This window comes from Balaenoptera musculus, chromosome 16 (genome assembly GCF_009873245.2).
Source record: "Balaenoptera musculus isolate JJ_BM4_2016_0621 chromosome 16, mBalMus1.pri.v3, whole genome shotgun sequence".
Lineage (NCBI taxonomy): Eukaryota > Metazoa > Chordata > Mammalia > Artiodactyla > Balaenopteridae > Balaenoptera > Balaenoptera musculus.
The window spans coordinates 32,443,839-32,462,597 of record NC_045800.1 but is presented as its reverse complement, the minus strand read 5'-3'; the positions used below and the strand labels follow the sequence as shown (position 1 = coordinate 32,462,597).

Here is an 18,759-nt window from a genome sequence, read left to right as displayed (position 1 = left end):
TGACACAAGAAGAGGGAGGAAAGGTCAGAGGCTGCTGTTTTGTCTTTCTTCTTGCCGTCCACAGGAATCCAAAGCACACTCTTGCATCCCTGGGAAGGAGTGGCAATGCCTGCAAATGGCTGGCATCTGAAATGACGGTGGGCACATCTCTTGGAGGATGAGTACATACCTAGAAATCTCAAGAGCTGAGAACATAGTGGCTGTGGGCATTTTCCCACGGTAGGTCAAACTTGAAGTTTTAGACAAAGATTAGTTTATTTCACAAATAGGTAGGGGGCTTCTTCATCTATCTATCTTCATATATACATATATATACACACACACATATATATATATTAAAAAAAACACAGAAAATGTGCCACTCATTATTGCAGCTCTTACACTACGGGGGCATGGTTGTTTTCACAAGATAAGAAAAACACTGTGTGTTCTTTGCTTGTGGGTCTCCTTTTAACTTCTCTACGTATTGGTAGATATATTCAACCCTCTTAAACATGCCTCAACGTGCTTAAACATGCCTCAAAAGACTAGCATTTTGCCCCAAAGTGAAGAGAAACAAGGAATGGTTAATGCTCTTCAATTTATACTGCACAGAGGTACAGAAAGAAGAGAGAAGAGACTGGCAGGATACATCTGTTGTAAAAGATATGGCCTCTAATAGGCAATAGAAAGTGTTAAGTGCTCTCTGTTGACTTCAGTGTTTGTGACGGTATGGAAGGTCCCAAGAGAAAATTATTTGCATAACACTGAAGCATGATATGAGCCCATGATCTATGTTTGCTGCTTTTACAAATTCCTTCAGTAATTATTGCTAAACAATTATTTACATATGAATTCTCCAAAATAACCCTAGAAGAGCCAAAAGGGTAAAATAATCAAATAGTGACACTAAAATTCTAATTCTATCTCCTTCACAAACTTTCCCCAGCAACTCTAGCATTAGTCTCTGACTGGTTCATGTGCTACTGCTGATTTTCCCAACTGGATTATAAACCTCCCACTGACAGCATGGTTAACATGGGACACAAGGATTTTGGAGTTGGAGAGATTTAGGTTCAAGCTTTGCACTTGTTAGCTGTGTGCCTTGCTAGCTGTGGGTCTTCCAATCTTCTAAGTCTCAGTTTCCTCATCTGTAAACCAGGGACAATAACAGTAAGGACCTCATAGAATTATTGTGAGAGAATGCATGGAATGCCTGGGTACAAGAGATGCTCAATAAACATCTGCTCTCCTCTGTCTGTCTTTCAGACACTAATGATATCTTACAACCACTTCTTTCTTTCTTTCTTTCAGGACCTATCACAGGCACAAAGAATTCCATATCCTCTGATGGACAGACGTAATCATAAATTATCCTTATGGACTGTTTACCTCTCTCTTACCTATGAATAACTGAAAGCTCTGAAGGTTTAAGGTCAGTAAGTTATCAGGTTGAAGACTGATCTAGAAACCAGGCCTCCCTGCCTCTCTCATGGCCTCTGACTGACCCCTACCTCACTGCAAAGTATAGTTCACCCTGCCAGAATTTATTATGCCCTCAAAAAGTACATGGCTAATTCCAGGGAGCAAAGGTTATGTGTGTCTGTCTAGACTCCATGTCATCAAATGAAAAGTTTCCACGTTTTGACTCAGGACATTTCTCAAGTACATCTCTACAGGTTCTAAACAGAAAGCCCTTATCTTTCTTACTTGAACAGAGAACTGAACTTTAGTCTCAACAAACGTCGCCCAGAAACACAGGCTTGGTATATGGACCACTTTAAGACAAAGACCCAATGATAAAGCTCACCGCCTCTAGAGCAGAGAAAGGTGAGGAGGGAGGGGGAGGGGGGAATGGATCTGGGTCCGCACTGATGTGCCAGGAAGGAACTCTTCACAGACCGTATGCCACGCTTCAAAAGGCGGTGGTGAGCGAGCTCTCCGGCTGCGGGGTGGGGGGGATTGGTTTTGAAGAGGGGATCCCGAAAGCCCAGGCGGGCTGCGAGGGACTGCACACACAGGCCCCTGAGAGTCGCCGTGTGGACAGTCACAAACAGGGTGAAACCCCACCAGCCATGCAGGTGCACTGGAAGCTGGCTCCGGACTCCTGGGCGGAGAAGGGGTCCGCTGGGTCGTCAAGCCTCCACATGGATCAGTTCCTGCATTTGGGTGTATCCGAGGGCTGCCACGGAGTTCGGGTGCCCGCAGTCCCCGCTGCGCCTGGGCCTCCGCGCCCGGGCATGTGGCGGTGCAACCCACTCTGGGCGGCCCAGCCCGCCGCCATCCCTCCGCGCTCCCACACTCACTCACGGGCCCGACCCCGCCACCCTGCTCCGGCCGCGCGCCCCGGCAGCCCCCTCGGTCGCCCGCGACCCTGCGCACACACGCCTTCCCTCGCCCCAGCCCGGGCGGCGCCTCAGCCCCCGCCGAGGCACCGGCGCCACCCCATCCCCGCCACTGTCCCTGCCATCCTCGCCGCCTGCCCGTACCTACCTGAACGCAGCCACCCAGCCCCGGCGCCCGGCCCGTACTACACGCGGGCGGATTCTGGCGCCGGCTTACACTCCCCTTTTCTTCCGTCCACGTCCCGCAAGGATGACGTTACGTCAGCAGCGTTGGAGTAAACCCAGGCCTCGCGGCCTCCGCTGTTGACGCGACGCAAGGGGCCGGCCCGGAGCTGCGCCGCGGCAATGGCGTAGGCGCCTTCTGAGAATCGGGCCCGCGCTCCACGTGGCGAGCCCAGCCCGCTGAGGCCAGGCCTACGACTGGGAGGGGGCGGGGCTGGAGCGCTCTGGGTGAATGCCCATGTCCCAGGAGCAGACGGGATATGGGCCGAAGAGGGTCGCCCATCGGGCCTTCCAGGGAGGCAGAAAAGATGCCTAGATCCCTCAGCTGCTGGTAGATCCCATACGGAGTGTTTGTCACTGTTGATCATTATATCCCAGGCACACCTCAGAAGTATCAATCGGTTGGATCAATGTACACAATTTGAGGATCCCACACTCCAGGCAAACTTCTGCTGCCTAAATGGAAATACGTTGGCACTGCGATAAAATGATTTGCCCCCTAGTCGCCTGGAGGTTTCCCAAAGTGTCCCAGCCCAACTCTCGTTCAGCAAGGGCATTGGTGAGACTACTGTAATTTTAAATAGTTGTATTTAATCCCTGGCAATTGACACCATTCCAAAGGTGAATGCGAATCCACCCTTGAAATTAGAGCTCAGACTCTCTCCCTCTGTTATACTTGCTGTGTTTTCCTCAAAGGGCACATTCCTGCAAAGGCACAGAGGTAGTGCTGGGCACGCTGGGCACGTGGGGCATTGGGGAGGGCACCTCCACTTGCGTGGAGGTCGGTCACGAGGAAGGCATCTTGCCCCTTGCGTAGTTGTCCATGAGAACATTGCTGAGCCTATTTATTCTTTCCCTCGCTCTTAAAACGTTGGCTACTTCATGTATCAGGCACTCCCTAGGTTTGGAGGAAGACATCATCCCCTCTCTAGACCAGTCCATAGCCTTATGAGAAGGCAGATAGGTGAGCAAAAGATTACAGCACTGTGTGATTAATGTTAGAGGAGGGGGTGCCCAGGGGCACAACAGGCAAGGCTTCGAAAAGAGCAGATATTCGAACTGTGCTTTGAAGGACAAGAAGTAAGTAGTTTACGTATAAGAGGGGAGCAGGATCACAGGAGGAAGAGGGAATGGCATATGCAGAGGCAGGAGACACCCTATGAGGAGAGGCTGCACGTGGGACATGACAGGTGGGGTGTTTGGTGGGGTAGGGGCATCTTGCAAAATTTTTGTGCCATGCTAAAGGTTTCAAGTTTTACCATCCTCAAAGTTAGAGAACCATGACTTTTAAAGTACTGGAGTGGCATGATCAGATTTGTGTGTCTGAAATCAGTAGAGAGGGGTATAAGCTGGGAGTTTGGTTAGCCTATTGCAAAGGCCCAAGTAAAGAAATGATGACTGGGGAAAAGGCTCCAGTAGGGGGCAGGGAGCATAAAGGAGGGAGAGGTGACCTCGCTAACTACTTGAAAGGGGGAGGGTGAGAGACAACGAGGGGTAGTTGCAAATCTGGTGGTGCTGCAACACAGTGTTAGGAAATAGATGAGGGGAGCAATTCTTTTGGGTGACGGATGAGAACACCGTACATGTGTTAAGTTTTGAGCACTCTGGATTTAAAGTAGGGTAGGGGATACAAAAGAAATAAAACTGTCCTCCAGTAGTTTCATTGGGTACTTGAGCTTTTAAGATTCTCACCATGAACTTAGAACAAAATAGGTAACTGTGGGTATAGCTAAAGTCATTAGGGACAGAGGCTTTCTCCACTCAGGAAGTGCTGTTCTGTTCTTCATGTGTCCTTAACCCACACATCACCTTATGTTAATTGTTTGTCTGCCTTCCCTGCTAGAATATAAGCTCCTAAGAGCAGGGAAGTATATTCCTGGCACATAACAGCCAATAAATATTTGATAAATGAATGAACTTAATTTCCTTGGGCTTAGTTTTCGCAAATAAGCAATGTGTTAATAATACTGCCCTTGTCTATCTTCTATACTTGCCTATATTCTATATACTATATTCTACATAAATTAGCCTATAACATTGTTAAGATCAAATATGAAAATCCTTTAACATTGTCCAAATATTTTCTATTTATTTTCATTACTGTCTTACTATTAATATTCTACTTCACCAATAAAGAGAAAGGAGTGGGATATGTGACTGTGGGTTGGGAAAAATCAAATACCAGAATTATAATCTAGTTTGCCTTTCCATAGAAATGAAGGAAATAGAAAATAAAACAAACTAGTGAATATAACCAAAAAAAAAAAAGGAAGAAAGAAAGAAAAAAGAAATCAAGGAAATAATACAGCCATGGTATCTTTCCTTCATGTAACTTAAAAAAAAAAAAAAAAAAAAAAAAAAAAAGTGTGCGCTTCCCTGGTGGCGCAGTGGTTGAGAATCTGCCTGCCAATGCAGGGGACACGGGTTCGAGCCCTGGTCTGGGAAGATCCCACATGCCACGGAGCAACTAGGCCCATGAGCCACAAATACTGAGCCTGCGCGTCTGGAGCTTGTGCTCCACAACAGGAGAGGCCGCGACAGTGAGAGGCCCGCGCACCACAATGAGGAGTGGCCCCCGCTCGCCGCAACTAGAGAAAGCCCACGCACAGAAACGAGGACCCAACACAGCCAAAAAAAAAAAAAAAAAAAAAAAAAGTGATTCTATTTGGATTGGAGGGATTTAACTTTTGTCTCAGCAAGTGGAAATAGGGCTGGACATGACCAGAATGTCACAAAGGAAGTGGACTATTTAGAACTTGACTATAAGAATGCAGGATTGAAGACTGCATCTTTACCTGCCATAGAGTACTAGGTTAAAGTTATCTTAGGGGACTTCCCTGGTGGTCCAGTGGTAAAGAATCTGCCTTACAATGCAGGGGACACAGGTTGCATCCCTGGTCAGGGAACTGAGATCCCACGGGCCGTGGGGTAACTAAGCCCGCATGCCACAACTACTGAGCTCGTGCGCCTCAACTAGAGAGCCTGCGTGCCACAAACTACAGAGCCCATGCGCTCTGGAACCCACGCGCCACAACTACAGAGCACACACGCTCTGGAGCCTGCACGCCACAACTAGAGAGAAACCCGCGTGCTGCAACGAAGAGCCTGCGCGCTGCAATGAAAGATCCCGCGTGCCATAACTAAGACCTGATGCAGACAAAAATAAAATAAATAATAAATAAATCTTAAAAAAAATAAAGTTATCTTAGTCTCAGTTTCTTTAATTGTTAGTAACAGAAACTTATTCAAACAAAACAATTTACTAGAAAGAGTAAAAGGTAAAGAAGAGCAGAAGGTAAAATTGGATGTCATAAGAGGTGGGTACAAGGAACTGGAAGTTGGGAACCAATATTCTCCATTTCTGGGTTTCCTATTTACACTTCTGTCTGCAATCTGCTTCTTTTTTTCTCCTTTTAAGATACACTCTTCATTAGTGAACATCTGGTGGAAAATGGCTTCCTCAGCCCTAAAATATCTTTAGTGCCTCCTCCCCACTGACTTTTAGACTTCATCTTAGTTTCATATTCCTAGAGAGAAAATCTTACTGGCCTAACTTGGTCCAGGACTCCATTTTTGGTCTAGTCAGCTGTGGCAGGGAGAGGAGGGGTCATGCAGGTAACTCCAACACAGCAGAGCTCTGTGTGGAGGGGATTCTCCGAGAAAAGGGAGTAGGCTAGGCCGGTAGACATGTTACGTGAGTTGGCAATGTTAGGACAAACACTTAACCAGTTTCAGCCAGACTATGCAATATAACTTTGTAGTTTCACAAACCAGGCTGAACATCAGAAGCACCAGGAAGGCTTTTAAAAGATACAGATTCTTCGAGCCCCCAGTGAATTAGAATCTCTAGATGCAGGGCCGAGGAATCAGCATTTTTAAAGAACCCCAGTTTATGATGTGACTGGCTTTTCAGAACCCCTGCTTTAAAAGACAGGCCCAGAATGCCAAACAAGCAAATACATCAATAGAAATGGGAAGTTACTCATAAATAAGGAACATTCCTATATACAATAAACAGGGAGGTTTTTCCTGGAGAACAAATATTTTCTTTAAAATACAGTTTTATTTTCTCTGATTATAAAAATCAGAAATGCTTATTATTAAGAAAAAATTCCCATTTTAGACGTTAGCTTTCCAGATGTTTAAGTACATATGTATAAATATTTTTTGTTTTACAAAAATAGCACCATAAAGTATATGTACTATTTTGTAGCCTATTTTATTCACTTAAAATAGATCATGAATGTTTTCTTATGGCAATAAAGCCAGGTCGACTCAATTTTCGGTGGTTGTACAACATTCCAATCTATGGATACATCATAGTTTACTTAACTAATTCCCTATTGTTGGACATCCCCCCCACCCCACGCCCCATAATGTCTAATAAGTGGAACTGTTGGGTTAAAGTTTGTGAACATTTTTTAAGGCTTTTGATACATATTAAATAGCTATTTGCCCTTCTCTCCAAGTTTCTACCAGTTTATGTTCTCACTAAAAGTATTCGAGAGTACCTGTTTCTCCACACCTGTAACGGGCTGGCTGTAATTTCAATTTCATTCTATACAAATTGCACATACCCCTTTACAGTAAAACTTGCTCCTTAAATTGAATACACGATTACAATAGAGACCTCGTGCAGTAAGAGACCTCCTGTATAAATAAAGGGAGGGAAGAAGACTGTATTATTCTCTAGATGATGTAAAAAAATGTTTTTCAAAGGCCTGTTACAAGAGGAGTGACTGGAGATAAGATCATCATAAAATCTTATCTAAGATATGTTAAGCAGCTTTGTAATTGGAAACTAGTCTTACAAGCTAATCAAATTATCAGAGGGGTAGAGAGGAAAAGAATACTTGGGAGTATTCCTGCCTTGGAAGAGCAGATGTGCTCATTTCTAGTGTAAGATCTCATACGTTACAGTTTAAAAAGGCATGGTAGATCACAATGAGATACCATTTCACACCCATTAGGATGGCTAATATAAAAATAACAAATATTGGGAAGGATGTGGAGAAATTGGAACCCTCACATACTGCTGGTGGTGCAGCCAGTTCGGAAAGTAGTTTGGCAGTTCCTCAATAGATTAAACATAAAGTTACCATATTGCCCAGCAATTCCACTCCTTCAGTTAGGTCCTCTGTTTTCCTAAATGCTCTCCTCTGGTCATGAGCAGGTGAGGATCTGTTTAGCCAAGATAAGCAGGGTGCCTCAGAACTTCCCATGGGGAAAATTGAAATCTGCTTCCTCTCCTTTTTTTCACTTAGTCTCTAGGTTGAGAACTCCAAGTAGTAAGAGACACAGGATAAGAATGGGAGAGACTGAGCCCTTTTGAGAGTCTACTCCTCTGCTGAATACCATTTTGAAGGGAAAGAAGAAGTCGAATGGCAATTTCCAGTCCATTCTGGGTTGGCCTCTTGGAGGCTCTGGCTTCTGGGTAATGTCCACAAAGGTCACAACAGTTGTCAAAGGTACTTCTGTTTCTTGTTGGGAATCCTGCAGGAAGAATGTCCGTGACAGGTCAGTGCTTGGTACCCATTCAAATAGCCCTCCAATTTCACTGTTATTATTACTTCCCTGAATAAAGACTCAAACTGCTCTAAGCAAGACAGACCTTTTTCTCATATTGATCCTATGTAGTTCTCCTTCTGAGTGAGACACAAGGAAATTAATTTCTTAGCAATACTCGAGGACACCAGAACTGAACAGTTACACCTACCAAAAGACTGACTCTAGCTTCCCATAGTTGGGGACCTGTCTGATATCAAAGAAGCCACTGCTTCTGTTATGTGTTTAGCAGCTCTACCTTATCAGGTAGAAACTGCTGCTGTTACATGTTTAGCAGCTCTACCTTATCAGGTCCCAGAAGGCTCCAGGCTCTGAAACAGTACACACGTACTAGCAGTATTTCTATTCCTTCTTCAGTTGTAGAAAGAAATGTGAAACTTCATGGAAAAAGCAAAGAACTCCATACTGTAGATTAAAAAACCATCAAATTCACAGAATCTCAGGGTTAGAAAGGATCCTCGCAACCAAACACCAATTCAAGTCAAGTGAAAAGGATGCTCCTTGTCAAGCTGACTGAAGTATCTGATCTAATAGACATAGCTTTGGGTAGATATGGTTGCAGCCTGATGACTGGAATTAAGTTTGTCTAAACTGAATTCCCTTTGTTCTGACTCTGTTCACTAGGCAAACTTTTGATTATAATTTGACAGTAAATAACTATCTTGTTGAACCAGAAATGAAGATTTTCATTTACCTTCCTTCACTCTGATGCCACATATCTCTGCTGTGGTCTTTGGCAACAGTAAATATCAGGCTCTGGGGACATAATTTTGCTTGGCATACCCTTCCACAGACATTTTTAAAATAAATGGATGTGGGGCCAGTGTTGTGATGATCTGGCATGTCATACTAACTCTTTGGATTTTTTTTTTTTTTAAACAGTGAAGCTCATATGGGACTTGGCGTAGAACTAATGTAACTTCTGTGGCATTGAAAGACCCACATACATTCCAAGTACAGTCAGCTTAGGCTGAAGATGCTGAGGGTATCCTGACTCCAGCCAGGCATTGAAGACTGGCTGAGACTAACCAGACAAAGAAAATGGGGAGGAGTTTATTACTTAAGATTAAGTAATAAACTTCCTTTGGACTTTAACTTACAAAAGGATTTCCTGTTTAGGATTTTAATTTTTCCCTAGGAACTTTATAATGGGGAGAGGATACACATTCAATTTTTGGAGCAAATCTTTGCAGTTGACATTATTGAAATACGTTAACATTGTTATTTAACCTCACTGCAGAATGCCTGATGAGCTATATAAGCTGGGATGGCTAGAAACACTTTGGGATGGGAAATAGAATAGGGAATGAATTTTCAGCCTTGGGTTCAGTGTTGCCTAAGAATTGATTTAATTAATGGGCTGTTCTGACTAATTTCAGAGCCTTTACGGGGAGGGGAAATTTTAAACTGCCTACAAGCAGTCCCAGGTGTTGTGGTTATAACTGGGGTAGTGGCCTCATAATGGAAGAGTGTAGTTTTACATTAGGAAGCTCACTGCTACACACCCAAGCCAAATCTACCTATCTAGTGTTTATTAGTGATAAAGCTGATATTTTGATCTCCACCTGACTCTTTTTAATTGGTTTCAAGCTGAGGTAGGGAAAAGTGTCATTAGCCCCTGCAAACTCCAAAATCAGGGAACTTCTGGAGCCTTGGGGTCAGCCTATACCGAGAACTGACCTCTTAGATAGCTATGAGCCCAAGAAGGCAAACTTTAGGCCCATGTCTACCCAAATATATATATACACACACACACACACATATATACATACATATACACACACACACATATATATGTGTATATATATATATATTTAAGTCTATAGTGGTATTTCAATGGCTGGGAAATCCCACATGGTAAAAGTTCTTCGAATTGTTTTCTTCAGACTCACCTGGGATTAGGCTCACCAAGAGCTACTACTGGACTTGATTTTTTTTTTTTAATTTTAAAAATTTTTTAATTTTTGGCTGTGTTGGGTCTTCGTTTCTGTGTGAGGGCTTTCTCTAGTTGTGGCAAGTGGGGGCCACTCTTCATCGCGGTGCGCGGGCCTCTCACTGTCGCGGCCTCTCTTGTTGCGGAGCACAGGCTCCAGACGCGCAGGCTCAGTAGTTGTGGCTCACGGGCCCAGTTGCTCCGCGGCATGTGGGATCTTCCCAGACCAGGGCTCGAACCCGTATCCCCTGCATTAGCAGGCAGATTCTCAACCACTGCGCCACCAGGGAAGCCCTGGACTTGATTTTAGGATGGCAATGTAAAGACAAGTCTTCTCTCTGTATATCTTAAAACCACTCCAATACAATAAGAAACAGATACAAAATTCCATCTTCACTGAAATGGGGAGAGATCATATGTGAATACAGAAAACAGATGGAGGCAAGGTTTCACAGAGGGAAAGAAGGCCAAACCTAAAAGCCTTCAGAGACTAGAAGAAGATCTCTGTAGAACCCTGAAAGACTCAGTAATAGAAGACAACAGGGAAGTAGGGATGAGGCAGGGACAGAAAATGGTTACTGAATGATACCCTCCTCAATGCAATCAGACAACCACCCTTTCCCTATCTCAACAAGAGACTAGAAAATTTAAACCAGAGAAATTCTGGATTTAGGGCCACTGGACATAGAAAAGGACAGAGTGAGGTATGGAACTAAAAATAGGGCAATTATTCTGTATAATGAAATCCCTTCCCCCAGTCTGGCTTCAAAATGGTGAGAGATGGTCTTTTACACATACCCTTCAGTCAGGAGCCAGGAGGGTTTTTTTTCTGGAGAAAATTAACAGTCCCAATAAGAAGATAAAAAGATAATGACATTCACAGTCCTACAACCCTCAAAGCTACTGCACCTAACCACCCTACAGTGAAGCCTACAAGTCAGTAAGACTCACTCATGATCACAGAGCTTTCCATCAGTTTAGCACCTTACTCTTATTTTGGATAGACAGCTAGAGATTGCCAGGTAAGTGGGAGAAGTTTCTCATGTTAAAGAGAAAAACTGTACCAAATGAATGGAATAAACAAATTCAGAGGAAACAGAGATTAAAGATGAAGACAAAAAATTGTTAATATCTTAAAAATATATAAGAAAAGGATATTATGAAAAGATACAGAATAAGAGTGAGCTCTCAGATATTAAAAATGTGATAGCCAAAAGAAATTCAGTAAAAAGACTAAAAGACAAAGTTGAGGAACTCTTCTAGAAAGAACAAAAAGATAAACAGAGAGACAATATAAGAGAAAAGAAAAAATTAGAGAATCAATATAGTGATCCTGTAACAGATTAACAGGAGTTCCAAAAAGAAAGAACAGAAAATAGTGGGGAGGAAATTATTAAACATATAATAATAATTGAAATTTATCAGAACTGAGCTTTAAAAGAGTAAAAAAATCCCATGAATTGTTTGGTATGATGAATGAAGAAAAAATACTACCCAAGGCCTCATTTTGTGGAAACTTCAGACTATTAGGGGTAAAAATAATATCATAAAATGGCTTCTAAACAGCAATATTGGAAACTAGAGGAATACTTTCAAAATTGGGAGTGAAAATTATTTTCAATCTAGAATTCTATACCTAGCCAAATGATCAACTATGCATCATGATAATGATGATGATGGTGGTTGAATAAAGTTATCTTTAGATGTGTGAACTAAAGAAAAAAATGTATTTTACATGCTCCTTTTTTCAAAGATGTTACTAGAATTTGAGCTCCACCAAAACAAGAGAATAAACCAAGAAAAATGAAAAAGTAATGTCTAGTTAACAGCAACTCTAACACAAGTAGGAAGCAAGGGGGAATCTCCAAGATGACAGTAAAGGAAAGTTCCAAAACAGCTGCTGGGCAGCAACTAGTCCATTTTACATCAGATTATGGAGGTCTCCATGAAGAAAATACGTAGGAAAGGTAGAACAAGTAACACTATTGGCAAGTTCAGCTGGCAATGCATCTGGAAAACTGCATTGAGAGAAATTTTACAGAGCTGTTAAAGTATGTGAGAAGTTTTAGCCATTAGCTCACAGAAAACTAAAGAAATGAAATATGAGGTAATTATTAATTTTAGGAAGAATAAAACATTTCACAAAAATTTAATTACTTGGCTCAACATAAATGTATGATCATAAAAATGAAACACTGAATATTGACTTAATAAAACATTTTGATGTAACTATACTGGGAGAGTGGTGGGAGGGGTAGGAGAAGAGTAACAAAGCTAAACTCATCTACCAAGATAGGATGTCAATAGATTATATAAACTCTAAATTCAAGAGATAACTGAGTATGATATTGCTTAGAAATTGAGACAAATACCAGCAAGAAAGAGGAAAAGAGTTAAACAGGTTAATTTCTGGAGAGCAGGGGGGATATGGGACTTTATTTTTTGTTAAGAGATCTTCTTTTCCAGCATTTTTGACTTTAAAAATATGTTTACATATTATTTTGATAAATTATAAAATTATTAATTAATTTGATATATTATACCATTATGTAGCATTAGCCTAATCTGAAGGGGAATTCTGAGCTATAATGTAGGATTTACAGTTCCAACAATTTGTGTGCTCCCAACCCAAGGCAAGGGAGTTGGGCTCTCATATTCCTATGCCCTTAAGTCATTAGTTAAGAACCATCTGGGAGATGTATATTTCCAGGCATTTGACAGGCAAAGTGGGTTCCAGTAGCTTGACAGTGGCCTTGCAAAACAAACAAAACAAAAAAGGAAGAAAAACTTCAGAATACCTACCAAATTAAAAAAAGGGTGGTGGTGGGGGGGGATGAAAAATACAAGGGTTACTGCAAAAAGTAGGATTACATTTGGTAGTCAACAGGCTATCACCATATAAGATATAAAAGAACTGAATGAAATGCCCAAACTAAAAACTATCCATCATCCTTGACTCATTCTCTCCCTCAACCTCTGCATCCAAGCAATCAAGTCCTATCTGTGATAAATCTCCTGAACTCTGTCTCCTTCCTGCAGCCCTCACATCTGGGCCCAGGCTATTAGCATATCCTGGAAAATTTCTGTAGCAGTGTTCCAAACCTCACCTCGGTATTGCTCCACACCTTCTGTAAGGGTGGATGACGTCTATCTTGTTTACTGCACTATACCTAGCACCAAGCATGATACTTGGCACAGGGGAGGCACTCAATAAAGATCCTTTTTTGCACAAATGAGTAGAGGTATTTTGGAGATAGGGAACTAATATAAAGTAAGAAGAGATAAATAAATCACAAGGTAGTAAGTATGCCATAGCTAATTTGATAGTCAGCAATTACAGGTTACTTTGACTCCTCATCCTTCCCACCACACTGTAATTAGGATCTCTAAAGGTTGTGGTTCATTCATTCATATACTTATTTAATATTTCAAATGAAATGCTTATTCTTCATATATTAAAAATACTGCCTCCATATTTACGTGGAGGTTTGGAACAAGTGCAGTCTAGTAGATAATCCAATAATTAAAAGGAACTTGAATGCACTTGCCAGGTCACTGGATAATACTGAATGTTACTGACCTATTTTAGAACCTGTGTTTTAGTGCCACATGAAGAAAAAGATTTTAAAGTTAAGTTCAGTGTGTTACACATGAATTCTTAAGTCTAAAGTTTTTTATTTGCATTTTAAAAGTTATGTATAAGCAAAATTAGAGAATTCACTGTTTAGCATGTGTAGCAAGAATACTGAAAAAAACAAAACAAAAAAACAAGCAAACAAAAAAACCCAAAAACCCCTCAAAGTCCAGTCATCGGGACTTCCCTGGTGGCGCAGTGGTTAAGAATCCTCCTGCCAATGCAGGGGACACGGGTTCAATCCCTGGTCTGGGAAGATCCCACATGCTGCGTAGCAACTAAGCCGGTGCGCCACAACTACTGAAGCCCGCATGCCCAGAGCCCATGCTCCTCAACAAAAGAAGCCACTGCAATGAGAAGCCTACACACCACAACGAAGAGTAGCACCCTGCTCGCCGCAACAAGAGAAAGCCCACGCGCAGCAACGAAGACCCAACACAGTCAAAAAAAAAAAAAGTCTGGTCATCTCTTTTCTTTTATCAAAACAAAAGGCACAAAGCCAAGTCAGCACAATTTCTTTTACTATGGATCTAGTTCTGTTATGTATGGTTGACAATTTATTTCTACCTTAAGCTATAATATTTTATGATGTTTACCACCAGCAATTCTGTTTTAACACTTTGTGAAGCTTAGGGGATTTATTTGCTTCAGTTCAGTTTACATGCAGCAAAATACTTTGTCCCCAAGTAAGATTTACTGTTTAATAACATGAAAAGTTTAGATTAGATTCTGTTTGGCTTTGGTAATAAGAAGTACACCCTATATGTTACTATATTACATATTTATAATGATAAATTTTAAACCATTATGTGCTAATCCTCTAAGTCAAATCAATACAAATGAAAACTATCACTATTAGAGAAAAAGCTGTGGATACCATCTCTTAGATTTATGTTTTTGTAGCTACATATTTCAGACTATGGACTATGTGCTATTAAGACTAAGGCTGTGATGAACATTCTTGTACAAATCTTGTTTTGGACATATGTTTTAATTTCTTTTGGGTAAATATCCAGGAAAAATTGCTGGGTCATAGAGAAGATGAATTTGTAAGACTAAGTGATTGTACCATTTTTCATTCCCATAAGCGAAGTATGAGAACTCCAGTTGTTCTACATTCTTGCAAGATTTCATGTTATCACAGTCTTTTTGATTTTAGCTATTCTAGTGCATATTCTATTGGATAGTCTAGTGAGTGGTGTCTTATGCTTTTAATTTGCATATCCCTAATGACTAAAGATGTTGAGCACTTTTTCATGTTTATTGGTCATTTATGTAGTATCTGTTCAAATCTTTTGCCCATTACTAGTGGGTTTTTTTTTTGCTCCTTGCATTATTTATTTGTTGGTGTTCTTTGCATATTCTGGATATGATCTTTTATCAGATAATGCATTGAGAAATATGGTCTCCCAAGCTGCAGTCTGGCTTTTCATTTTCATAATGGTTATCTTTTGATAAGCAGAGATTTTAAATTTTGATGAAGTCGAATTTATCAAATTTTTAGTTTTACGGTTAATGATTTTTGTTTCTTGTCCAAGAAATCTTTACCTACTTCAAATTTGCAAAGATATTCTATGTTTCTTTTAGAAGCTTTATGACTCTGGATTTCACATATAGGTTTATGATCAAGGCATAAGTATTTTTGTGTATGGAGTTAGTTCATTTTCTCCCCATATGTTTATTCAGTAGTTCCAGTTTTATCCAGTTGTTCCAGCACCAACTGTTTTAAAAAAAGTCCTTTTCCTATTGAATTTTTTGTGGATCTATCTTTAGACTCCCTGTTTTTTCTCATTGGTCTATTTGTTACCAGCATCACACTAAGATTTAGAGTAAATCCTGAAATCAGTAAAGTCCTCCAACTTTGTTCTTTTTCAAAATTGTTTTGCTATTCTAAGTCCTTTGCATTTTCATGTCAATTTTAGAATCAGCTTGTCAATTTCCACAAAAATGCCTACTAGGATTTTTTGGGGTTTGCATTGATTCTATAGATTCATCTGGGGACAGATAATGGATCTGTCTTCTTCTCCATGAACATGGTATATCACTCCATTTATTTAGGTCTCTTGTAATTTCTCTCAGTAATGTTCTATAATGAAGAAGTTTTGCATTCTTTTTGCTAAATTTTTTCCTAAGTATTTTATGTTTTTTCACGCTATTGTAAATGAAACTGAATAAATTAATCTTTAAAGTAACATCTAATTATTATTATTATTTTTAATTTTTGGCCATGCTGTGCTGCTTGCAGGATCTTAGTTCCCTGACTAGGGATCAAACCTGTGCCCTTGGCAGTGAAAGCGTGGAGTCCTAACCACTGGACCACCAGGGAATTCCTGAAAATAACATCTCGTTATTTTTAGATGTTTTCCTAGTGACTTTGAGAAAGTTTAATTATTACAAAAGCAGTAAATTATACTGTAAAAAATTAAAGAATAATGATAAATAAAAAAGATATAAAAACACCATATTTCCAACACCAAGAATACCACTATTAACATTTACATCTTTATCTATACACACAAACATTGATATATGCATTTTTAACTATATGGGATCATACTGTATAGGCTGTTTTATAATCTACTTTAAAAAAATGAATCTCTATTTTTTCATGTTAATTGTATTTCTATCTAAAATATAATCCATATTCAAGTTTCCTCAACTATCCCAAAATATACTTTACAATTGTTTGTCCAAATAAGGATCCAATGCAAAAACATGAACTGCATCTGCTTGTTATATTCATGAGTCTCATTTAATCTAACACAATCAGAAATGGTGGTATCTATTATGATTGTTAGAACTTATAAGTACATTTTTAAGAAGTTAGCTGATGTCTGGTATTAACACTGATTTTAGGAGAACTAGTGATTTAAATACAGTAAAATTAATAATAACTTCTGAAAAATAACTAATGAATTATTTATATATAATACTTTCCAGATAACATATACATTATTTCTCCATATTTTCTTGGGGAAGAACATATATTTGAGGGAAAAACCAATGAAAAAATTTTAATACCCTCACTTATTTTAAAAATGTCAGTGAAGTTATCAAGATTTTCAAATGAGTCAAAGAGAATGCGTATGTTAAAGAGTAAATGTTCCTAAACATCATGTGTCAGGGAGAGATCTCAGGTGGTTATACATTTTAACATATGGAACAATGAGCATAACTTTAAAAAGTTCTTTAAAGAAATAAAAAGAGATAATAAGATAATAGAACAACCCAGTGAACTAGGTAAAGTTATATACAGGCTACTAAGAACCACAGAAAGGGGCAGAGAACTTCTATAGTCTAATCATTCATCGAGAGAGAAGCAAATAGTGGTTGACTGATCCTTGAAAAAGAAAGACTTTAGTGACAGAAACTTTACTGACTGTCATAGCACCAAGTCCACTGGCGGTGTTACTGTTGCCCCTTCTCGGAAGAGAGGCCATTTGGTATTCTCCAATACATCAACAGAAACGAGAAACAGAACTGTTTGTTACCAATCCAGCCACTTCCTAGTCCTTTCTTCCATAGCAATTATTTCAAAAAATCTAATTCTGAATTATCCTTATTTTGTTTAGTGTTCTTTATCTTTCCTAGTACACTGCCTGTTTAATTAAGAGATTGTGGCAGAGATTCTTAGCTGGGCTTCAAGAAATCAATAAATCCCTTGAAACTATATAAAGAATGTTGTGTGTCTGTGCATTTTTCTAGTAAGTGAATAGCTTTCAACAGATTCTCAAAAGGATCCATAAAATTAAGAACCACTAAGACAGACTGATAGATAGATTGGCAGTTTTTCTAGCATATGCTATCTAATTGAGGTATAAACACTGCTAACTTTCATTTACAATATAATGAATAAAAGGCATTTATTAAACAATATATTTAGCTTTGAAGTGTAGTCAGAGATATATTCTCTAAAAGTTTTTCAAATTGCAAATTGTAACCCACTAGTGTCTAGCATTAAAAATAAAACAGGGCTTCCCTGGTGGCGCAGTGGTTGAGAATCTGCCTGCCAATGCAGGGGATGCGGGTTCGAGCCCTGGTCTGGGAAGATCCCACATGCCGCGGAGCAACTCGGCCCGTGAGCCACAATTACTGAGCCTGCGTGTCTGGAGCCTGTGCTTGGCAATGAGAGGCCCGCGCACCGCGATGAAGAGTGGCCCCCGCACCACTATGAAGAGTGGCCCCCGCTTGCCACAACTAGAGAAAGCCCTCGCACAGAAACGAAGACCCAACACAGCCATACATACATACATACATACATTAAAAAAAAGATTGTAAGCAGACAAGAATAGCATTAAAAAAAATAAATAAATAAAACAGAGGAGGATTAACCAAGATGGCGGAGTAGAAGGACGTGCTCTCACTCCCTCTTGCGAGAGCACCAGAATCACAACTGGCTGCTGGACAATCATCGACAGGAAGACACTGGACTTCACCAAGGACGATACTCCACGTCCAAGGACAGAGGAGAAGCCACAGTGAGACGGTAGGAGGGGCGCAATCAGAGTAAAATCAAATCCCATAACTGCTGGGTGGGTGACTCACAGACTGGCGAACACTTATACCACAGAAGTCCACCCACTGGAGTGAAGGTTCTGAGCCCCACGTCAGGCTTCCCAACCTGGGGGTCCGGCAACGGGAGGAGGAATTCCTAGAGAATCAGACTTTGAAGCCTAGTGGGAATTGATTGCAGGACTTCGACAGGACTGGGGAAACAGAGACCCCACTCTTGGAGGGCACATACAAAGTAGTGTGTGCATCGGGACCCAGGGGAAGGAGCAGTGACCCTGGGGGAGACTGAAACAGACCTACCTGCTGGTGTTGGAGGGTCTCCTGCAGAGGCAGGGGGTGGCTCTGTTTCACCGTGGGGACAAGGACACTGGCAGCAGAGGTTCTGGGAAGTTCTCCTTGGCGTGAGCCCTCCCAGAGTCTTCCATTAACCCCACCAAAGAGCCCAGGTAGGCTCCAGTGTTGGGTTGCCTCAGGCAAAACAATCAACAGGGAGGGAACCCAGCCCCACCCATCAACAGTCAAGTGGATTAAAGTTTTCCGGAGCTCTGACCACCACAGCAACAGTCAGC

General features: G+C 40.8%; 2 protein-coding genes across 5 annotated transcripts in view; both read right to left on the bottom strand.

Annotated features, from left to right (window-relative positions):
* The window catches only part of ALDH18A1 (aldehyde dehydrogenase 18 family member A1), a 48,955-nt gene extending 46,241 nt beyond the window's left edge, over positions 1-2,714 (bottom strand). The window contains exon 1 of one of the 2 annotated variants that reach the window (XM_036829207.1): positions 2,473-2,714. The gene's annotated coding sequence lies outside the window, so the exon portion shown is untranslated. The remainder of the gene's footprint in view (positions 1-2,472) is intronic. The other variant, XM_036829208.1, reaches the window with a different exon arrangement.
* A 3,032-nt stretch (positions 2,715-5,746) lies between these two features.
* Positions 5,747-18,759, bottom strand: part of TCTN3 (tectonic family member 3) — a 35,460-nt gene continuing 22,447 nt past the window's right edge. For all 3 annotated transcript variants that reach the window (XM_036829437.1, XM_036829438.1, XM_036829439.1), the window contains one exon: positions 5,747-8,039. In XM_036829437.1, the coding sequence (XP_036685332.1) occupies positions 7,803-8,039 (237 nt within the window). In that variant the 3' untranslated portion in view covers positions 5,747-7,802. The remainder of the gene's footprint in view (positions 8,040-18,759) is intronic.